This window comes from Trichosurus vulpecula, chromosome 6 (assembly GCF_011100635.1).
Source record: "Trichosurus vulpecula isolate mTriVul1 chromosome 6, mTriVul1.pri, whole genome shotgun sequence".
NCBI classification, from domain to species: domain Eukaryota; kingdom Metazoa; phylum Chordata; class Mammalia; order Diprotodontia; family Phalangeridae; genus Trichosurus; species Trichosurus vulpecula.
The window spans coordinates 132994445-133018726 of NC_050578.1; the positions used below are offsets into that span (position 1 = coordinate 132994445).

General features: G+C 41.8%; 2 protein-coding genes across 3 annotated transcripts in view; one reads left to right on the top strand and one right to left on the bottom strand.

Annotated features, from left to right (window-relative positions):
- Positions 1 to 2444, top strand: part of MFSD8 (major facilitator superfamily domain containing 8) — a 32167-nt gene extending 29723 nt beyond the window's left edge. The window contains exon 12 of the mRNA XM_036762758.1: positions 1689 to 2444. Within this exon, the coding sequence (XP_036618653.1) occupies positions 1689 to 1817 (129 nt within the window). The 3' untranslated portion in view covers positions 1818 to 2444. The remainder of the gene's footprint in view (positions 1 to 1688) is intronic.
- On the bottom strand, positions 2353 to 23261 carry PLK4 (polo like kinase 4). 2 transcript variants are annotated; one of them, XM_036762756.1, is made up of 16 exons: positions 23010 to 23261; positions 22278 to 22373; positions 20594 to 20689; positions 20382 to 20496; positions 18406 to 19429; positions 16383 to 16477; positions 14086 to 14453; positions 11712 to 11816; positions 11040 to 11142; positions 9219 to 9368; positions 7538 to 7671; positions 7362 to 7450; positions 7041 to 7188; positions 5927 to 6067; positions 5089 to 5195; positions 2353 to 3162 (listed from the first exon to the last, which is right to left on the bottom strand). In XM_036762756.1, the coding sequence occupies exons 1-16, from the start codon at positions 23037 to 23039 to the stop codon at positions 3060 to 3062; spliced, it is 2904 nt and encodes a 967-aa protein (XP_036618651.1). In that variant the 5' UTR covers positions 23040 to 23261; the 3' UTR covers positions 2353 to 3059. The 2 variants fall into 2 exon arrangements, with proteins under 2 accessions (XP_036618651.1, XP_036618650.1); XM_036762755.1 differs by lacking the exon at positions 23010 to 23261 and adding an exon at positions 22517 to 22773 and having other exon boundaries at positions 2527 to 3162.
- Positions 23262 to 24282: the final 1021 nt, after the last annotated feature.

Sequence of the window (24282 nt, forward strand, 5' to 3'; positions counted from 1 at the left end):
CACAGAGATCCCATTACTGTCTGCTGATTCTCACATCTACCTTTACTCCCTCAATCCCTCTGCCCACCTCCATTCTCTCATTTCCAAATGTCCTTCACACATGTCCAACCGGCTGTCAAGTGGACCCCTTAAACTCAGTGTCCAAAATGGAACTCTTCCTTTCCTCTAAACCCACCTTCCCTCTTACCGTTAAGGCAATGACATCCCAGGCCCTCAGGCTCACAATGTAGGAGTCATCCTGGATTGCTCATCTCTTACCCCCCATATCTAAGCTGTTGCCAAGGCCCACCTAGTTTGCTTCGGCAGCATCTCTCCAACATGCCCCCTTCATTCCTCTAATGCTGCCACTCCCTGATGCACTCATCCCTCACACATGGACCATCGCAGTAACTACTGCTGGGTTTGCCTGCCTCAGCTGGCCTCTCTGAACCATCCACCATTCAGCCATCAAAGTTTCCTAAGTCTTGGTCTCATTGTGTCACTTCCTCACTCAGTGAACTCCAAGTGGCTCCCTATGGCCTCCAGGAGCAAATACAAAATGAGTTCTTCATTCCCTGACCCCTCCTACCTTGCCCATCCTGTTGTTGAGGTCAGATTCGGGAGAGTGGTTCAGGTGTGAAAGAATTCACTTAGACTTCTTTTGGCCCTGAGGAGCTTTATTTACATGAAGCACACGGACCTTTAACTGTAGCCACCGGGCTGAGTAAAAGGCGCTGATATTTGGGAGGACCGGGCTTCTATAGACAGAAAGCTATACAGCCTGCAAATGCTCAGGAGGAGGATGTAATTTAAGGGTTTTCTATGGGGGTTGAAGATAATGAAGAATTATATGATCCTGGTGGAGGGAGATAGTTGACAGGAAAACGACAGGACAAGGGAGACAAAAGCAATTCTTTTGTTATGAGGTAAGGAGAAATTTTATGGTATTTCAAAATAAGGGGGAAAGGCCTTCAGGGCACTCAAGTTACAGAGTGAGCCCTCACCAGGTCTCAGATTACAGGCTGTGACCAATCGAATGAAATAAAACCCCCCTTTCTTGGAGAGAAGCAAGTGACCATAAGAGTAAAATGCTGTGTCCTCTGTCAGAAATGGTCCTGTCTTGGTGGGACTTTTTTTTTTGTGGTGAGAGAAGATTCTAAGGGAGGTATATTTAGAAAAAGGCAGTGCTATAGAAACGGCACCGGAAAAAAATTAAACTTCTCCTAAAGGAGTATTTTTGTCCCTGGGGCCTTTAAAAATATTTTAGGGTAAAGTCTTATGGCCTGGTGTGAGGAAGACTCCTATTCAGTTGAAATCTGGCTTTAGACACTTTCTAGCTGTGTGACCCTGGACAAGTCACTTAACACTATTTGCCTCAGTCTCCTTGTCTGGAAAATAAGCTGGAGAAGGAAATGGCAAACCACTCCTCCAGTATTTTTCCCAAGAAACTCCCAAATGGGGACCCAAAGAGTTAGACATGACTGAAAAATGACTAAACAGCAAAGTGGAATTAGTAAAAACTACTACCAACTCTAGGTAGGATTGTGTATTCTCAGATTTATCTCTGAGATGATTACCAGTTTATTGTCCTGTCAAAAATGGACCAGAAGTGCCCGGTTTTCCAACCAATATTCCTACCAAGATTAAATCCTATTCCTTTTTGGAATGCTATGTTTGCCATTCTCATGATTTTCTTTTTTGTTTCGCAGGTTGCATTATCTGAGCATCTTTTCATGTGGTTGCATCTTTCCCCCAAATTTGTTTTTTGTTCACATGCAGTACTCCAGTTTTTGAAATATAGGAAGTTCTGTAATTGGAAAAGGCCTCATTCAATGTAGAGAATCTCTTATAAGTCCCTGCCAAATGTTCCTCCAACCCCTGTGAGCCTCTCCAGGAAAACACTACCTAATGCAGGCCCCATCCTTGCCCTGGAGTGCGCTGTGTGTGCCCAAAGATGAAGGACGATGAGGAGACTAGAAGGAATAAACTCAAGGAGCTTATCTTCTAGTGGGTGGGTGAAGCTAAGCCAACGAGAAGAGTCATCTCAGGTATGACAGCTGCAGAAAACTTCACAGAGAAATTGGGGCTTGAACTGGACACGAGGCAGGTCCAGAGGGCACCTTGGCAAAGGGATGAGTTGTTTCAGGAAAGTGAGGTGAATGTCAGGCAACCAGGAGTAACTGAGAACAATGTTTCTGTACAACATTCAGAATCCAGAACTTTCCAGATCCTGAAAGCTGGAAGCAACTATCTCATTAAACTCTCTTCTTATTGAGTTCCACAAATGACTGAGATGTCAATGAGTAGAAATCGTTACGCCAAAAGAGAAAGTCCAAAGAACAGCACCCAAAACATCTTTTGTTTTTCTATTTTCATGTTAGTTGCAGTCCATAAAATCCTTTAGTTTAAAAAAGAAAACATATACATATATAAAACCATCATTAAAATACACTGCTTTATAGACATGGATTAAAAAAATATGTACAAATTGCTTCACTTTAAATGCTTACAATAAAATTATAATAACCTAGTTATTTTTTCTGACATGTCAAATGAAATGAATCAGGGCTAGAGCACTCATAACACTGCATTTATTTGCATTTTTTTAAAAACAAAAACACTTTTGTAGGAATGTTTCATTAGAAACTTGGTGCTACAAAAATAAAGCTATAAACAAGTATACAATTTTACGTTAGTTATAACGTATATACAAATTATGTACATGTTTAAAAATCTGAACACCACATTTTCCATGATTCCCAACATGCCTGAGAAAACAGTAAAAGCAAAGACGTGTCCCCCACCCCCACCCCCCACATATAGATTATGCACACTTCCACTTCACAACACATACATAAATACACAGATGTAATAGTAGGGACGGCATCAGGGAATTGCGTAAGAAATGGGTCCTTTACCTTCTGACGGCAGCCTAGTTAAAATACAAGCATTGCAGTCATATTAAAATCCTCTTCTAGAAGGGCCGTCTGGAGTGGCTATACTTAGATGAATAAAATCACTTCCTCTCAAGCCAACAAAGTCATTTAGCTAACATAAATCATCCAAAAGAACTCTTTTATTCAGTGGGGACCCAGAGTCGGATTAGCAAACATCAACAGGATGGAAGACACACACTGTAACTTCTCCTTGATGTAGTCCGGTAATTTTTCATTTTCCCCATACCTAGGTAAGGAAGAAAGGTGAAGAAAAGATGATGTCATCATCTCAATTGGATTATCAGAATTATACCATATACTGAAAGCCATCACATCTTCTTCATAATTCTATTACAAAAAATCACTATAGGAAACATAAAGACTAATTGTATGTAGTGGACCTACTGAGGATAGTACAGATCAGTCATGTTTCTGTTCTGTTTGCTTTTTCTATACACCTGATACATTTAAATATCTCAAGGTTCCATTCTTTTCTCAGTGTGGGTCTGTCTTTCACCAACATAGACCACAACCCTTCCTAAAACACAGTCTGGGAATTGTTGTGACCAATCTGTTGGTGAGTCCCTATAAATGTAGTGAGGCTGGTCCTCAGAAGACATGTTCTTACCACTAAGGCCATGTTCAAAGTCTTTCCAGCTTAAAAGGATCTGTTGAAACCTCGTTTGAGAACATGAGATCACTTCCAAATCATGAGGAGGCACTGCAGTAGGATTTTAGTGCTGTTTACAAAGTAAGGGGAAAAGATCTAAAAGAATTTTTACTGTTTCTGAAACAGACTGAAAATCTGGTTTCCTCTACACAATTCGGTAATTCAAATGAGTCAGAGGCTCTTCTTGGAAAGAAAAAAAATTATCATATGTTCTATTAAAATGTTTTTATGCTAAATCTAAGTTTTCCATACTAGCAGGATTTGTGTATTTCACTAAAATCCACTCAAAGTTTCTCAGAAAGAGAAGCTAAGCACAGCACACATGCACACCGAGTACACTCCACACCTGGCCCATTCCATTCTGGAAATGCATCCTCCCTGTCCCTGAGCCGCAGCTCTTACAAGTATGACTCAGCATAAACAAGATGGAATAGGATCAAGCCAACCTCTCCTCAGTGTCATGACCCACCAGGATTCCAGGGGAAACAGTCACCCTCCCCCGCCCAGAAGAGTTCTGTAAAAGGATCATGGAGCACAACAGCCAATGTGCTTTGACTGACTATCCATGTCAGTGATGGGTTGTGTTTTTCTCACGTTCTCAATTGGGATGAGGGTCGAGAGTAGGGACTGCAGGGTAGGGGATAGAGGGTAAGAAGGTGGATCTTGGCTGATCAATTTTTTAAAAACCTACAAGTTTTAGGCCAAGAATGTGATTATGGTACCAGGTAAACACAAGATGCCACACACCTGCCAGTCATCCAGAAAGGCTCTAAATTTCATAGGCTTATGAGATTACCCCTCTCTAGGGATACCAATATCCCCTATATCTACGTCAGGGCTGTCCCAAAACGCAGCCCACAGGCCACTTATGTGGCCTGCGTACAAGCACAGAAATATACATAAATGCTTTAGTAAATGAAGCTGAGCTACTGCAGAGCTCTCACTAAAATGGCAAATCAAAATATATTGTCTACTGCTTCAATAAAAACCTAAGGTTGGACAGCTCTGATGTATGTAATGCACTAATGAGATATTACTCCAAGTCATCATTCAGTAGAGTCTCCTAAATCTTTTCTAGTAACGGTGACTTACAAAGCAGAAATTTGCTCAAAGTTTTGCTTACCACCAAAATGCAATTTTCTTCTAGTTAACAGAGTCTACGACTTGAAAAAAGGAACAGCTGGTTTTCTGCCATTTCTATATTCTTCTCAAACATACTGGGGAGAAGCCCAACATAAAGATGAAAACTTGCAGGCAGTACTTTGATTCACAAAGTCCTTTTAACCATTTCTCTCTTGGAAAAGAGCACATTTATCTAAATCTTCATGCTTGACTGGAGAATTACAACATCAGAAGGCAATCAAGTCAACTTCTGAATCAGAGTCACTATTCTCAAATTTATTTTCAACCTCTCAAGTATAAAATGTTGAACCTGGTCTGTCAATTCTGGAAAACAGGACAATTGAGAAGAATCTAGAGATGAGCAGTACCTTAGTGACTCACCTGGTTGTCTGGCCATTTGGTGAAGTATAACTGATGGAGGGCACTCCAGCCTGAACCACCAACTGGGATCGATCGTTAAACTGAACGCAAACAGCTCCACTGCTTAACTGGGAACAAGTGTTAAATATTATTCAGTACACAAGACCTTGAGGACTACGCTCACATCCCTGACAATGGCGTTTGGCAGTACAGCTGTATGTGAATATAGTAGGGAAACACAGCCCCAAGAAAACCTACAAAGCTATTTAGGTTACTGCTTTAGAACCTCAAGATAGGGGGACTTTAAATTTTAAAAAAGTCAAGGCCAAACACTAATCTATGTCTAGGATCCTTAGAATTCTGGAAGACCGAAAAAGGGTAGGGAAAAGACCTTTTTCACCCTCCGCTCTTTCATTTACACAATATTCAACATGCTAGGTAAAACAGAAAGGATTTTAGGACTGTAGTAGCGGGAATTTGGTATATGTATGAACCACAAACACACTGAACTTCTTAATACTATTTCTAATTTTTTTTAAAAAAAGTACCATTTCTCAAAGAAAATGTCAGAAGGACTTAATCTTAGGGGAAAAGGGCATTTTTCAGTTAAGTATGTCATTATAATGTGAAGCCAAAAAGAAATTTATAATACTGAGAAAGAAATATTTTAAAAATCATTTTCTTGGTCAAATTTTTTTTTGGAGGGGGCAAGGTAGGGCAATTGGGGTTAGGTGACTTGCCCAAGGTCACACAGCTAGTGTGTCAAGTGTCTGAGGCTGGATTTGAGCTCAGGTCCTCCTGACTCCAGGGCCAGTGCTAGCTGCCCCAAAAATCATTTTCTTATTGGCTAACTGCTCACCTGTGTAGCCCAACCAATATTTTTCACAAAAACAGACTTCAGAAGTTTGGCTGATTTTGGAAGATAATCCTCTGGGCTGGTAGAAGACCCTTCTGTTTCAGGCATAGCTGCTGTTAACCCAGAGCCTTCATATGGAACAATCTAGAAACAAGTAACACACTGCTATTACTAGCTTTATAATATAATATTTTTATAATAATATCATATAAAAATGTACAATCTTTAGCCATTATATAGAACTGGTGAGTCTTTATTAACCTAAAGCCACTGCAGCACAATCTTCTAAGGCTACTGGAAACTCAAAACATCAGACAACGTTGCAACCAGCACGGTGTTAATAAGCATGACCATCCAAAGACACTCAAATACTACATTTTTACTTCAGGAAGTATGAGTTCTTCATATTGGTGGTATGTTTTGACATGTCAGGTACACTATTTTGTTCTAGTTAAGTATTTGGTATCAGGGCAAAGTATCTGAATATTTTCAGCGTTCAAAGAATCTATCAGAAGACCTACATTTACAGAACAGAAATGTACCTGATGCTTAAAAGCATAATTATTTGTACATATAAGGCCTCCAACTAACTGAAAACCAAATAACTGGGAAACTGGTAGTTTTAATGTTAATATTTTCTTTCATTTTATACCTAATTATTCAATAAATGTTTAAACAAAATAATAACAAAGTTAAATACTCTTATCTCCTGTTATAAAATAGAAATCTTTTGTAAAAAAGATCATTGTCATTCCATTTTTTTTCTGGCATGGGGGTAAATGCTTAGCTCTCCAGGAAAAAAAAATGTGCACACAACACACTTTTTTAAATTTAATTTGCATTATTTACATGTCCTGTCACTTTTTAAAATGTAAACAATCGGCAGTACAATAAATCAAGCCCTGGTTTGTGCTGCTGATTTCTTAGGTGTATATGCTCACACTGGAAATTTCCCAATCCAGTTTTCATGAGCCAGAATGAGCTGGTCCCAGCACAGCCCCGGCGGGAGCCAACCACTGATTTTTAAAAAGACAATCAGTCACGTTGACTGCATACTGTCGATAAGTCTGTCACGCTTGTTGTTCTCATATTGTACAGTAGAAGAATACTGACTTACTGAAGGGCTAGTGGTAGGTGCCTGGTTTGAAGATGCCGAGGAGCTCACAACCCCCCTATTTAATGATGCCATATCTTTCACTAAAGAAACTGGATCCACAAAAGATGGAGGAGCCACAGCCTGGGGGGAACTCGGGTTGCCTGGCTTTCTGAAGAGAAAAGAAAAGGTTTCCGAGTAAAACATTTTTCCCCCCAAACTTTGCTTGCCTGAAAAATTAAATTGTCAACTACTTTTCTGAGATACAGACATTTTTTTGCTTAGTTAAGTTAAAAGAACATTTTTAGTAAACAGGGGCTCAGCAAGTTGTAAAACTGCATGTACCTTCCAACAACCAGAGGAAAGGAAAGTCTTCCATTTTTTCTTTCTACTGCTGAAACACAAGACTCCAGCTCGAGGCAAAAACGATGTTCCTGTTTAAAAACAAAGAACTTTTGTCAGTACTCGACCAATGCTAAGAATGGGGTTATAAAAGTGTAAACATACGAGGAGATTTGTACCTCATTTGCATGATCTACGTATACTTTTATTTCTTCTTTCAAGCCATCAATGGCAGTTTCTCCTTTCAAAGTGTATGATTTCCCAGATTTTTCAATCACATTAATTAAGTCTTCTGTTTTGTGTATTTTTGCTCCTAAAAGAATAAACTTTTTAAAGCCACTTTACAAAGCATTATAAGATTATTTTCACTGAAAGATCGCATACAATTTTGCCCCCAGGAAGACATCATTTATTTCCTGCTGGTCAGCTCACCATACTCTCCATTTTTTTCCCCAACAGACACCTCCAGTCATATTTGGATGCCCCATGATAGCGTGCGGGTGAACCTGCCAAGCACCAAGAACCATGCCAGCAGAGTCCAAATTCTGCCCAGTCTTACCAAACAGGGAGCCTTTCAGCACAGGTCCACTGAGTACTGTATGCATGTCATCCAGACAAACATTATCCTAGGGAAGTCTGGAGACAGAGACAGGAACTGAACCTGTGATTTCACTGTTATAGGGAATTCCCAGGCGAGAAAACTCCCTCTACTGATGCAGGCTGGCAACTTCATTTTAAAGAGTTATGGTATCCAACTCAAATAGAAACAGATTCCTGCAGGTGACATATTGACTTTCAAAACCATGAATGGACACTATATTGCATTTTTATTTATTTTGTCAAACATTTCTCAATTACATTTTCCTCTGGCTCCCGCCACACTCAGGAGTTCAGCAGGAGCAGGGCAGCTTTGATACCTCTGGTCTACAGAATACACAGAGTTGAAGCACCTTGCCCAGGGCCATGTGGCCATGAAGTGTGGAGACAGTCATGGCCAAAATGGATGCAGGGAGATCCGATTTTTCAGGCCCAGCACCTCTCCCAAACTGTTGATTAGAGGGGCTGCTATCCGCATCATGGGATAAAGTATCCACCACCCATAAAACTGTCTCTCTTCTAAGCACTGCTGTGTATACACAGCTACCTGTTCCTACTCTGTATAAGACAGGGAACCTAACCCCAAATGATGGACTTGGTCTGAAAAGACCATGAGGAGACTTAAATTGAATGAAATGCATACCAAAAAATTCAGGAAAATTTTAAAATGTATTTTAAAAACATTTTACTATGACCACACAATACTTTTTCAGGATCTGACATATTTGTGTTTACAGTTATCCTTTCTGTATCAAGGCGTTTAGGCACATGGCACACCCATGATCTAGAAAATGCACATAACAATTTTTGGCCCTTCCCTTGTCCCAGAGAAAAAGTCTGAATTTTTTTTTAATGGAGTGTTTGGAGCACCTTATTGTAAAATTTGGGTTGATATGATATAATACTATACATATTTTATGCATTTCTGAGTTCCTAAACTTTTTCTGTGCTGTCTAAAGCTTTTGCAAAACTCCCCCAAAATTCCCATTTAATTTCTTATGCCAACCCTTGATACATCAAAACTATGATGGGGAAAATGGTGATGTGGATGTATTTTTAAATCAAAGTAAAAAACGGCCTTCATTTGCCTCTCATTTCAAGTGTCAATAGATACTACCACACACACGACTTGGCACATGTTTGATGTGCTGTATGTCCAATAACAAATTGCATCACAAACAGGGTTCTGCTGGATTTCATAACATAATAAACAGGGATATTCCCAGAAGGAAACAGTACGATTACTGTTAAGTGAGCGCTTACCATCATAAAACCAAACTTCAAAATCAGCGTGAGGAGCATTCTCCATCAAAATGCATTTAGCGTATTTTGAAAAATAAGTGATTTTGGGTGTTTTAGATCTCACAAGCTGCACAAATCTGGAAGCATATTGATACTTTCTCCAGTATTTTTCTGTAGGGACAACGGGAGAAGAAACACTGATGACTGGAAGACATATCAGCGGAATGAAAACTAGCACCTGCAAGTCTTGCAACTGCACAATAGCTCCTGCTAGTCTTTAAACATCTGAGTTCACGGGTTAGTCCATGTGTCACATCAACACAGATTTTCTGTTAAACAAAACATTCCTAAGTCCACTTCTATGAAACAAGGTGAAATACCACACGGCACAATAAAGTTCCAAAGCAGCTGATGAATTGGCAGTCTTTGGAGTGTCAAAGGTAATACGGAGTCTGTATTATAAAATTCTACTATTTTTAAAGAATACATCCTTAAATCAAATGAGTCTCCTTGAAGCCCTCCAAGGACCAGCACATCTTACTAACAGCAAGGCAACACCCCCCTCCCCAATCTGAGAGAGCTCTAATTATTAGGAAATTCCTCCTCTGGGTTGACACAGCTCCCTGTAACTTCCTCCCCCCCTTAATCTCAGTTCTGCTCTCTGGGGCCAAGGAAAATAGACCTAAGTCCTCATCAAAAGATAGCAAACTCATGTCCTCAAGTCTTTTCTTTTTGAGGCTAAACATTCCCTAGTTGCCACAATGGATCTTTATGTGGCAGCTTCCAGTCTTTTCAATAAATCTATTTCTCAATTTTAAGAAGTCAACCTTTTCTGATAAAATCTGACTCTTGAGCACTGAAAAGGAACATTATTCAAACTCTGAAATTGAGAGCCTATTATTAGCTAATATTTAAGTGATCTTCATATAACAGACAAATATTGAATATCAGAAACATGGCATGAAGCAACTTGACCTGGTTATGATAAAAATTAGCCACAGACACATAGCATGACAATGTGTATGTGTGTATAACCACTGTAAATGTAAAACTCATTTTTAAATATATGTGTGTATATGCACATACCCATTTTAAAAATAAGTTTGGCTGAGAGCTTTTTTTAATGGATGTCATTTTCAGATATACTATATTCCAGTAATGAATCCAACTTTATAGCAAAGAAAAAGTTAAGCATAATCAACCAATCCCATGATCCTGGTTGACAGTGAGTGTATGCGATACTCTTTCCCTTTACCAAGAGAAGGGAGGCAAGTTTCATTAATCAAGGCTAATCGTTACAACTACTAAGAATTCGGACAAGTAAAATTCTTTTCATGGAATGCTATGGCATAGCCTTTAGAATCAGTTTTTAATCAGTGAAAAAAACAATAAAACCCTATTACAAAAACTAACAGCAACAGAAGTGAAATAGACACATTATGTATCCTCAGGTATGACCCAGCCATGTCTATAGTAGAGGAAAGTTTTACACACACTCATGCAGACACACACACACATTATGTATCAGAAAGATTCCTGAACTTCAGTCATGAGAAACCTGAGTTCAAATCCTACAGAGCACAACAGTGAAACCCTGGGGGCTGCTCACTGAACCTCTCTGAGCCTGCTCCTTCATCTGTAAAATGGGGATAATACCACTCACATCTATCTGATAGAACTACTACAATGACCTAATGAGACAATTGGAGGAAAAGTACCTCACAAACCTTAAAGAACTATATAAATGTGCGCAACTATTATAATTATTATTGTTTCTTTTATTAAACTATGTAACCTGCTCTATCTTTCTGGCAAGGGTATTTAAGAAAGAAAATGACGTACCTGGTAAAGAATCAAAGCTATACCTAGTCACATCTTTGGGAAGAGGGAGTGGTTTGTTATCAAGAGGGAAACCTTCTCCATCATTTGGATAATAAATTGTGATCTGTGAAAAGAAAAAGCAGAATTTCACACTGTTAATCTAGAGATTATTTATGTTCTAACTAAAGGCCATGAAACCAACACACCACTAGCTGTCCCTGCTTCTACGACGACATATTACACGGATTCTAGAGGTATTCTTTCTACAATTAAGTGTTTTTATTGACAAACTGATTCAATAAATTATACAAAAATAAACCAACCATCTTTGAATACAGGCATTGTAGCTTAGGAGTGACTGCAGCAGATACTGCGGGCAACCTCCCTCTTAAAAGTAACTCCTGAATAGGTTAGAACCATCACGATCCACTGATTTTGTTTAGAGTTCAGTTGCTGTTTAATGCTAATTTCAAAATACATTAAGACAAACTTAGATTTTATTCCGTTAGATCACACAGGGATTTAAACAAATCCTAGGATAAATGTATTTCCAGAAGCCTCGGCAGCCCAGAGAACAAATCAAACCTGAGAGGAAAAAGTGTTTTTTAAGACACCACCGTAGCTTCCCACTGAAAGGCTTTTCCCTTCAAACTGATTAAATGGTTAAGTAATAAAGACAGGGGGACAGTTTACCGAATTTCCATCGCCAGAAACCTGAAGAACTTCTTTCACATACTCTTGGGAGGCCACCTCCTTCAGCAGCTCCACACACACTTCTTCTGTATCAAGTATGCTCACCTGAAAACAACAATCAAAAGCATTTCTTTGTGGCTTATTGGGAATGCCTGATGTCACATAAAGAGAAATTCAACATCAGGTTTATCTTACCACGGGAGGTGACAACATTAATGCCAAATTCATCTCTCGTGTCGCTGCTTCCTTGTTCCCTGTATTAGCCTGCATGCACTAGGGGGCCAACCTTTTAAAAGAGGCAGCAAGAGTGAGCAGCTGTCCCCAGGTGTGACACAGCCCCTGAGGAAGCAGGTGGCAGGAGAGGTGGGGATGTATATGTAAACAAAGAAGGTAGAACAGAGGAGGAAACAGAGAAAGCAGACGGATCCTGACTGACATTTACTATTAATTAGGAGAAGGCAAAGATGCTTAGAATTTTAGTAGCCAAAATACCATTTTAGTTCATCTAAGATGACTTTTTCATACTTTTAAAAAATAAGCTTTAAAAGTTTACTGTTAAAAATTAGCTTTTCAGTTTATTTTTCTGATGGGAATCAAGTAACCTATAATGTGCAAGTCCCCCAAGAGATAAGTGGTCCAAAGAGATGAATGGTTTTCAAAAGAAGAAATGAAAATTGTTAACCATCTAAGGGGGGGGTGCAAAATCACTAAAATAAAAGAATTCTGAGATTTCACATCACACCAAGCAAACTGGCAAAGATAAAAGACTGGAATGGTCAACACTGAAGAAACCACAGGAGTCTGGCACATTTAACGCACTGCTGGTGGAGCTATGAACTCATCTGGCTCTTCCGGAAATCAATTTGTAATTACTAAAGAGAAGTGACTAAAAGGTTCAAACCTCCAACACAGCCAAAGATGTAGGAAAAGTTTCCATTTCTAACAAAATATTCAGCAAGATACTTGCAGAGTTAGGAAATGAAGTGGAGGCCCATTGGTTGGGAACTGCTTAAGTAACTGTGCTATTATGATGGTGATGGTAACAGCAGCTGGCACAGCTAACATTTATATAACTCCTATGTGCCAGGCACTAGGCTAAGTACTGTACAAAGTACAAAGAGAATCTCATCTGGTTCTCACAACACCCCTGGGAGCTGGGTGCTATTATGATCATCATTCCATAGTCAAGGAAACATGGAATATCATTCAACTGTTATAAAAAAAGACAAGTATGAAAAATTTGGAGAAATGTGGACAGACCTATAAACTGATGCTGAACAAAAGAAAGCAGGACCAACAACATACACAATGACCACTAAGAAGACAGCAGCATTTGCACGAACCTAATGACCAATCTTGATCCCAAAGAACTGATGCTGAAACACTTTCCTTCATAGGAAGGTGGATAGAAGCACAGGACAGTCCTGAAAAGTCATTCATCTAGTGCATCCCCTGTTGGAGGTTCTGTGGTTCTTCAAATGAGGAAACTGAGGCACATGGAGGTAAATGACTTGCCCAAGGTCACACAGCCAATGTCAGTACTAGCTCTGACATTCAGGGCCTTCAGTTACAATCCAATACTCCCCACTGAATGATATTGGAACACTGTGACCATTCATGTGGACTGCAAGTGGAGGATGCCACAGACATGCTCACTGGTCATAGTCCATGGTTTGCTTTAACTCTTTTTCTTGTTGGAAGGGAGGATTCCATGGGGGAGTGAATTGGGATAGTGATATTTAACAAAAGCATCAATTTTGTGACTAATGTGAAATTATGTTTAATATGAATGTATATGTAAAGCCTGTATCAGATTGCACGCTGTCTTGGGGAGGGAGGAGAAAGGTAGAAAATTTAGAACTCAAAATCTTATGGAAGTAAATGTTGAAAACTAAAAACAAATTAATAAAAAAGCATCAATTTTAACTCAAAAGTCTGATATTATAAGATGAAATGGGTTTTTTGATTTCAAAAATAAACTAACACCCAGCACATTATCTCTGGTATTTCAGAAGCTGTTCATTGTAATCATAGTCATCTCTAGTAGTGCCTGGGACAAAGTAGGTGCTTCCTTCACACATGCTTGTGGAACTGAATTTGAACATTTTACACTTCCCATCACCAGCTGACCACCCACGTCTAAACTACCCACAAAGGAGAAGCGCTGTCTCATTAACTATCTCCTTCATCACCACCATCTCTTCATGCGGTGGGCACGAGCAGCAGTGACCATAAGCTACCTGGAGCAAGAGAAAGGTAGCGCTGTCACAGACCAACACTGTTTCCCTATCAGCGACTGTGTTCAATGAGATACTGTGTCAACCTTTGATTATGCTCTTCCGCTTAATGGACAGTCAGAACCTGGAAGACGTACCACGGCTTTTTTCGTTTTCTGCCTGATGGGCTTTAGCCTCCGGGCATTCAAAGGAGAGGTCACGCTCCGAAAGGTTCGCTTCTGGTGACCCGTTTGGGGTTCCATGCTTCTAGACTTGCTTGGCTCAGAGACGGGATGTGAGCCAAACACAGGCACGGGCTGCACAGTTTCAGGTTCACGGTGACATGCAGGCATGTATGTCATGGCATTTGACTGTTTGACACAATGTGCATTGTCCGAAACATCTGTATCCCTGTTACCCATCCTGTCAGTCCATGCATTTCTCCTTGTGTCCTGCAAATCTGGATGACCCTGGACATTTCTGTTCGAGTTAATGCTGATGTGAACAGGGGCCTCTCTTAACTGGGCTTAAAAAAACCACACACAATAAAAGAGTTAATACAAAACTGTTCTAAGTTTATGGAAAAAAACTGTATAGTACTTGCACTGTCAAGGCTTAAAAATGTTGTTGCAATCAATGGAATTTAAAAATAATTTTTATAAAAGGACTTCCTTGTTTTCCTATTATGTAGACCTCAGAGTATTTCTTAAAACAAATGACCAGAACCATCTCCCTCATGGAACACATGGATCAATCTTTCAAAGTGTATTTAAAATCTTCACTGTATTTTTAAAAATATCATACAGCTTGTGCTTTTCTCTTCCCTCTCCTTTTAATGACGGATTACAGTAAACAATGTATCTGTTAATTGCAGCAGCTGTACTAAATAAAATGAATACTCTTCTGTGAGTACTGAATGTTCTTCCATTTCAGATGAAGATGTTGACTGAAAACTGTGTTTTCAAAGGCTAAGAAAGGTGATAGCTACATAAACAATTATGTAAACCTGCATTCCCTTCCCCAACAGCTGTCCGTGAACAAATTAATTCCCTTTTGGGATACTGGAAAAAAAAATGTAAATAATAGGAAAGGATTCAAAATTCATGTTACTTAAACCACTGCTTAAATTACATGCTCATTAGGTTATGACTTCTGTCTAGTAGGTAATATAATACTCAAGCAAGATCTCCTCCTTTCCTTCTGCTTCTTTTTTAATCACTGTGGCCCATTTGATTTCTTCCCATCCCACCCTTCTGGGTATCTGCCCCGTTTTCCAGTTAAAAATGCTCAGCATCCCAACTACCTTTCAATCGTTAAAATAATAACTAAATGGCAGATGCTTAAATATATGCTTAGGTTACAGCAGAATCCGTGGCTAATTAGTGTGCAGTTATACCATCTGGGGATTAAGATGGCCACATCAGCTTCTACTTGAAAAATATAAGTTCACTGGGTACCATATAAGTAGTGGGCTCAATCCCCTTCCATATGCAGGGTGAAAAAAGGGACACTTCTTAACACTCTCCTCTATCCCCATTCTTGCCATTTACACATGGAAATTTTCCCTCTGTGTCCTGCCTTCCTATGCTGCCTTGGTCTCCGCTTCCATTAGGGAGCTACAATTGCCTTTTTCACATAACATCCTGGCTAAAACTCTGAGCCATACTGACTGTCAGTCACGTCCATTTACATGGTTATCTGTCTTTAAATTCCCTTTCTATTGGTTCATTAGACTAAAAACAGAACATTAGAGTTGGAAGAGACCTTTGAAATCTAGTCCAACCCATTTTACAGAAGAAGCTGCCGGGGCTCAGGGAGGACAAATGACTTGTCCTAGGTTGAGAAGCTGCTAAGTAGCAGAGCAGGATGCTAACAGTTTTTGAGGGTCCAAGTATAGGGTCTTTCTAGTACATTCTTGCCTCTAAGCACAAGGCGAGGCAGGCTTAGCAAGACAACATTTCACAGGGAGAGTTTTGGGGCTTTAATGAATTCCAAGTTCAACATGAGTCAACAGTAGGTCACAGAGACCAAAAAAGCTCCTGTAATCTCAGGCTGTAATCTCTCAAGAGAAGCAGAGTGTCCAAAACAGGGAGAAGAGAGTCCTGCTTAGATAACACACCATGCTGGCACACGCTATAACGGCCAGATCTTGGGAAGGACACTGACCAGAATGGTGATGGGGCTAGGGAGGACACCCTATGTGAACTGGCTGAAGGAAATGGAGAGTTTTCATCTGAAGAGGAAAAAAAAACTCAGGGAGAACAACTATTTGAAGGACTATCAGGTGGAAGACAGCAAATACTAGGTAAACCTGTTTAAGCCCTTAGGGGAGAACTAGACCCAATGGGAGTTTCAGCTCCACATAAGGACAAACCTACTACTAATTAGAACTCCTTCCAAGTAGATGGGGAGGTAGTGAGTCATCTTCATGGAACAATACTCCACAAATACTTACCATTTGTTTGCAAGTTTCCAAACCACTGCTGAACTGTTTCGGATTGAGATGTCTGGTCTGAAAATGGAAAAGCAGATCTTCCTGGATGGGGAGAACTAGAGTAGAATAAAACATGATGGTTTCATGATTCAGCAAAAATCAACATGAAGATATTTTCATTTGAAAGAAGAAAATTTGCACAAAAGAAATCATGTTTCTTCATTTCAACAAGCATTTATGATTATTTATTCTATGTGCAATGTCAGGTACTGGGGAGGCAAATTAAGGACGCATGATGACAAAAACCACCTTATAGTCTGCTGGGGAGAACCACAAGCACTAACAAGGGAAGGAATCAGGAAAGGCCTCTTTTAAGGTTAATGTTTCTTTACTAGGTCAGATGCTACTCTAAATGCTTTTTATTGGCAAAATATTAAAGCAATGCTCGCTGTGTTCCCATAGCGAGTTTATCTCTTGATGTTAAAAAATGCTATTCTAGAAACACAAATGGTAAGAACACTCCAAGTTAGCAGAAAAAGAGAAGAAATAAGAAGATGGCTTCGCAGTTTTCCTCTAGTGGCATCTTTTTGTGTAATACTCGAGATTAACTCGTCTTCTGTTCTCTTTCTTGGGCAGAAAAGGCCTCTTTTAGAAATTGATTTGGTTTCTCAATAAAGGACAAAAAAAGGCTAGAAACAATATTCTGCATGTCAATTAAGCTTAACAAAATTAAGAATGCAGAATACGAAGTAAATACTAAGTAATGAGAGGGAGGAGGAAGCACTAGGAATTGGGTCAGAAAGGCCTTGGGTAGGAGGCGCCACTTGAGTTCAGAAACCAAGGTTATCTTGGTGTCTTTTCTATTTATCAGCGTGACACCTAAGGGTGAATGATGGCGAATAAAGGAGCTCATTACCCTAAGGAATGGAAGGGATCGGGCCTATTCCTCTCACCAAGCTCCTCAGCTCCCACCAATGTGAATGCCCCCTGGATCCCACATTCCACACTTCTAAAATGGAACTCGGACCTCCCCACATCTTCCAGTCACTAGGTTCTCAACCTCCAAATCATCTTATTCTTCACTCCCTCTGAATCCCTCCCACACCTAATTAACTGCCATGTCCTATCCGGTCCAACCCCATAAATCTCTTGCGTCCATCCCTTCCTCCTCAATGACAGAGACACTCGATTTGTGGAAACGCTTACCATGCTTATCTCTTTCTAATTGTTCTCTGTAACTGCAGGCTCTCCTTTCATGCTACCAACATGATATTCCTAAAGCACAGACCTCAACATGGGATTGAAGTGTCTGTGGTTTCTTTCTGTCTCTAAGACAAATATGATCTCCTGTTCGGCATTTAAAGCCCTTCACGGCCTGGATCCAATCTGTCTTTCCAGACTGCTCTCATGAGCTCTACCTTCCAGCCAAAATGGCCCCCCATATGACATTCCATCTTTCACTTCAATGCCTTTATATGGGTTTTCCCCTTATACCCAAAATAGATTTTCTCCTCATTTCTGTCTCATGTCAAGCCAACAATTGTATTAAGAGCCTACTATGTGTCAGGTAGCATGCCACAAAAACGGCACCTGTCCTCCAGCAGCTCACTTTTTAATTGGGGGAGACAACATGCAGACCAATTGCATACAAAAAAGATGTAAAAGGATAAATTGGAGATCATCTCAGAGGAAGAACGCTACGGAGGACCAGGAAAGGCTCCTTGTAAATGGCTTCTTATAATCTGGTGGATCCACTCAAGGTCTAGTTCAAGTGCCCCCTACTACACAAGTCCTTTCAGGCCCAATTCTTGGTGTTCGCCATCCCCTGAAATGACTTAGTGTTGATTTCATATGTATTTTACCTCTAATTATCAGAACACATGTTGTATACCTCCCCAATCCTCCAGCAGAATATAAGCTCCTGCAGGGAAGAGGCAGCTGTGATTTTTGTTTTTGTACCTTTGGTGCCTAAAACATAAATAGACTTAATAAATGCTTGTTGAATAGGAATTATTGCATAAGAGAGTTGACAGAATAATCTTACCGTGCTTGGTCTTTATCAGATTTTCCAAAAGAATCAGGAATATTTGAAATATTTTCTTTAAATATGTGAAAAACATTGGCATTGCTGTCAACAGGTGAAAACCGCTCCTCATTTTCAGGCCACCCCCTTCTGTTGGGCTTTGAGAGGACATCTGCTGAGTGACAACGCTCCACAGTGGGTGGTTTGGCTTGAGAATGACCACTAGAAGTACTGGATCGATCAGAGGAGTGGGCTCTGCGGAGGTATCGAGAATGTGGCCTTTCTTCAGCATCTTGAAGCAGTCTTCCCCGGCCCCTATGATCGATCTCTTGTCCTTGAATTCCCCACTGATTATAAAAACTGCTTCCATCACCAGATGAAAAATCACTCACATTCTTATTCTTTGGAAATATAGTCATTTTATTTGGAAGTGGCTGACCAAACAATAGTCTTTTCTTGTCGGGTAAGCAACCACTTATACTGGCACTGGAAGAACCAGTAAGTGCTGTAGAAATGGTAGCATGTCCACTATCTATTGAATCTTCAATAGTTCCTGAACCTTTAATTCTCACTGAAGAACTTTGACACATAAAAGGATGATCCAGCACCGAAGACAGGCTTAAACGTTCTGCTGGATTTCTACGAAGCAACTGATGAATAAGGTCCTTGGCCTCTTGTGACAAAAAAGTTGGCATTTCATAATCTACCAATACCACTTTATTTAATGTGTTTTTGACTGTGTCAGTGTCAAAAGGGGGTCTACCAATAAGCAATGTGTAAAACATACACCCTAGGGACCAAACATCAGACTCAAGCCCATGTGCACTTCTTGTGGCAACTTCTGGTGAAATATAATTAGGAGTTCCACATAACGTATAGTGCTTTTCATTTGGCATTTTCAATTGAGTTGCTAGGCCAAAATCAGCAATCTTGATATTCATATTACGTGTGAGTAAGAGGTTGGAAAGTGTGAGGTCCCGATGTAATATGCCATGAGAATGAAGATACAGCATTCCAGTGATGATCTGGTGCATGAATTGTCGAGCTGTTTGGAGGCCGAAAAAAAAAATCACTGCCAGAAAGATCCCCATTTACACGATAGAATGGCAAAGTGGTACTATAGTTATTCTACTGTAATGGCTTATAGCTTTGCCACTGCTAAAGATATCATATAACTACTACTTCTTTGTCCCAGATGGCAGCAAGAAATAAGAGGGAGTTATGAGATCAAGAGATCAGATTTCCTCTTATAGGGATGCCTTCTCTTGATAGGAGTCATAAAACCTGAATTTTATTACCACCTCTCCTGTGTATTAGTTATGAGACCTTAAACCAGTCACTTACCTAGTGTGAGACTGTTCTTCCATCTATAAAATGAAAAGTAACATCTACTCTACTTTAGTGGGTTGCTGTGAGGTTCAAATGACATATGAATATTCAGTTAGCTTTGAAGAATAGCCAAGTTAAAAAAAAAAAGAATCTGTGATGAGGATTACTTTTACACGAGATAATCAGGGGCATTTTCTATATTTTCCTACCTCTACCTGGATGACTGGTCACCCTGAGGCAGTACTTTAAGCACCAAGCCAGATACAATTGTGGCTTTCACTAGCAAACCAGCAAACACACCACCTCATCTTACCTAACTAGTTTAGAGGTTTTTTTGGTTAATAAGAACATAGTCTAATTAAGGCATTAAGGCCCTCTAAAAAGCCCTTTTACTGACTCAGACTAGAAGCTGAAATTTTTCTATTTTCATGATTTTTGCAAAAATAACAACTCAAGACCAGTTAAAACATACATTAGTCTTTAAGAAAAGGGTGCTTTAACACTTCCCTTCTTTCTATGATTAAACTTTCTAAGGCAATATACTCTGAAAGAGGATTTGTTGGGCGTTAACTATTGTCTTAAAACAAAACATATAGATATTAAGTTTGTCTTATAAGAATACCAAAAATTAACATGTTAAACTATATTCAATTTTTTGAAGAACATACCTTCACTTTCAGAGAAAGGGTTTGTTTTATTCTTCAGATACCTGTTCATTTCTCCATTATGACATATTTCTAATACCAGATACACGTAATTGCTGTCTTCAAAATAGTTATAAAGCTGAAATACAGAAAAAGGAAAGATAAGTTAATAAATGATTCCTGGGACAAATACAGCCTCACTGGGAGTTACTGCTCTCATTTTGGCTTCCTCTCACCTCCAGGATAGAAGGATGTTTCAGCTGACAGTGTATCTCCACTTCATTCTTGACCCTGTGGACCATCCCTGCATTGCGCATGGCCTTTTTATCAATCTAAAAAATTTTTAATATTAATGTTAAATGTAAATTTTGCACTGTCAAACAGAGGGAAAATAACTACTTTTACAATGAAATATTCTATTAGATAGGGGCAACTAGGTGGCACTGCAGTGGATAGAACAGTGGGACTGGAGTCATCATCCCGAGTTCAACTCTGACCTCAGACACTTCCTAGCTGTGTGACCCTGAGCAAGTCACTTCATGCTGTTTGCCTCGGTTTCCTCATCTGTAAAATGAGCTGGAGGACGGAAGGGCAAACTACTGCAGTATCTTTGTCAAGAAAAGCCCAAATGAGATCACAAAGAGTTGGACATGACTGAAAACAAGAAGAACATTATATTAGATACAAACCCAGGAGAGGTAATTTCAGGGAAGTCCGTTTCAAATCTACCTATCAGATAGGAAAAAAAAAAAAAGGAAATAACATTTTAGATTGAACTAATTAACTTGGATTTTTAAAATGGGCTTTTCATTACTTCAGCTTTTTGCCTGTGCCCTGGCCCTACAACCAGCTGTCCTTTCTCATCCCTGACTTTGAACCCTACCGGAGGTATAAAAAGAAAACATTGAAGAAAACCCTCTCTCCCTTCCATTTATAAACAAGATGATTCTGGCTTTGATGTGTACTTCTGGTTCTCTAATGAGGAGGGATGGTGTTATTTTAGACTAATTTTTGGCAGAAGGGTATAGCGGAAAGAGAACCAGATTTGGAATCAGTAAGCAGGGCTGCAATCCCAGCTCTGCAACTTTCTGTCTGCCTCACCATACAGAGGCAAGTCACTCAATTTCTTTGTGCCTCAGTATCCTCATGTGTGTAATGCAGGAGCTGGACTAGATAATCTGTGTGGTTTCTTCCAGCCAAAGTTCTATATTACTCTGAATTAGCAGGTCCAACATAGCCCTATAAAGAAGTGGGGGCTTAAATTACTTCTACAAATGATCTAATGAAAAATGTCAATGAAATATTGAAAAAATACCCAAAACAGCAGAAGGATGTTAGAAGAGGGCATAGGCAGGGAAGAACCGGGAGTGCCATGCTAAATTTAAAATAACAATTATACCTAATAGAGTCACAGTTTCACATGCAATTCTAGTTTTTGTGTTCTTTGGAGATGGAAACGTTCATAATTGTCATATTGTAAACAACAGCTACAAAGAGAAATTAGATTCTTAAAACAGGTACTGGATTTGTCCAATCATAAGAGCTGCCTCTACGGGCATGCAGAACGAAAAACTTCTACAAACCAAGTTCCTATACTTGTTTAAAAACAAGCCTGTTGTTCAGTCTCTTGGTGACCCCACGGGGTTTTCTTAGCAAAGATTCTCCAGGGGTTTGACATCGCCTTCTCCAGGGGGTTAAGGCAAACAGAGGTAAGTGACCTGTCCTGGGTCACAGGGCTAGATCTGAACTCTGGTCCTCCCGACTCCAGGCCCAGGGCTCTCTATGCACTGGGCTGCCTCGCAGCCTCCTCCTATACACCAGACTCCGGGTGGAAATCCTCCTCCACAAACCGCGGCGCTCGGGGCTGTCCCGGGCAGGCTCCGGCCAAGTCAGCACGAGGACCGAGTCCCCGGCACTCACCATCTTGATGGCCACTTCCAGACCCGTGCGTCGGCACTCTGCTCTGTAGACCCCGGCGAACGACCCCTTCCCAAGGAGGTTTCCAACTCTGAAATCCTGAAACACCGGACGCCCAGTTAGAAAGGGGGGAAGAGAACGGAGGTCGCCCCGGTGGAGCTGGGGCGGGGGGGGGCGCAAGGGGCACAGGGGGCGTTCCCAGAGGCCAGCCCGGGTCGTTCCCGGAGTCGCTGAGGGCTCACCTCGATGGCCGAGCCGTCCCGGGGACAGGACATGGTGCTGCTGGCTCGGGGCTGCTGCCACTGCACACTGAGCTCCTTTCACCCCCGGAGGGTGGACCCAGGGGGCCCCCGCTCCCGCCGCAGCTGCCGCCCAGGAAACCGCCGTCCCCAGGGACGGGGGCGGGGGCCCGCGGTCCCGGCGGCAGCTGCGGCGGGAGTCCCGGGAGATCTGGAGCCCCCGCGCCTCTCCCCGAATGGTCTGCTCCACACTCCTCCCCCCCCGCCTCCTCGGAAGTGGTCTGGTCCACACTCTTCCCCCACCCCCCTCCCCCGCCTCCTCGGAAGTGGTCCGGCCCGCGCTCCTCCCGCCTCCTCCGGAGTGGTCTCGCCTGAAGCCGGCCCCGGTCTCACTTAAGTGCTTTTTCCCAAGGGCCCGCCCAGGCCTCGGATCCAGCCTGCCCGGCCCAGCGCTCTCGCCGCGGCCCTTCGAGCCGTCCCCGTCCCCTGCTCTCACCTCTATCTTGTTCCCGATGGAAGCCGCCATGTTTCTGAACTGTCACCGCCGTCCGCTGGACTCGCTCCTTTCCGCAGTCCCTCGGAAGCGGCGCTCCAGGCAGCCGGCCGCTTTCGGCGCCCATCAGGCTCGGCTCTCTAGGCCGCCGCTCCGCGCAGCGGCGGCGGCAGCACGGCCACCTCCGAGATCCCGCCAGGAGCCGGACGGTCCAGCCTCAGAACCATTTTGAAAAATTCCGCCCGTTGCCGTCATAGCGAGGGTGGGCGTGTACGCGCTACGTCACCGCGCGCGGGGGCGTGGCCGGGCACGAGTCCCGGAGCGCGCATGCGTGCGGCGTCTCGCTGCTCGGGTCTGGAACGCTCTCCTGACTCGCAGCGGCTGCGTGGGGTGCGCTATCTTTGCTGCTGTCCTCCACCCAGCAGTAACGCGCTGGCCGTCGGCTGGAACGTTCTCTCTCCTCCACCGTCCTCCGGCTCCAGCCCTGCCCTCTCCAGGGGCGCTTCCCAATCCCTCCACGTCCCACTTCTCTCCCTTTGGGGGCTGGCTCTTCCTGTGTTTTGCCTGGGCCCCTTTGCCGGTCCTCGGCACCAGCGCAGGGCCTGGGCACATAAGAGGCCCCCTAATAGAATGTCACCGACAGTGCCAAACGTGACTTTCCAGAGCGGGGTGGAGCACTGTTTGGGCTTTTAGAGAAGTCGCTGAAAAGGAAGCCGCGGTCCGTGTGGGCCGCGGCCAGGAGCTGACCAGGGCCGCTGCTGAGTCCCAAGGGCGGGTTTGGACGGTCTAAAGGCCGGGCTCTGACCATCTCGCAATGAGCGGGAAGGGACCTGCCATTGAGTGACTGTCCTTCCACCTGCACCGAGAGTGCCTCTGTTCTCCAGACCGTGCCCCCGCATGATTCTTTCCCTCGGGTCTCCTCGAGGGGTTTTGTCCAAGCATGGAGCGTGCTGTCATTTGAATCAAATGATAGGTTTGTTTTCAGAGGGGCAGAACTCGGCTGAAAGCTGCTTTGAACGCAGATTCCTATTCTGTGCTTCGTTTTAAAGAGTGTTTGTGTGTGTGTGTGTGTATGTGTGTGTACACACATATCTTTTTAAGTCTTTCAACAGCGCTTAGTCCAAACTGGGCACATTCTGACAAATCTTTTAGTGCCATAAGCTATTCCGACTATTCTGGCTGTTTGAGAAGGTTTGGGATCCGCTTCATGCTGGAAAGGCAGCTTTAGTAGAAAGTCATTTTGTGAATGGGGTTTATTCATTTCCGTCCTCATTTA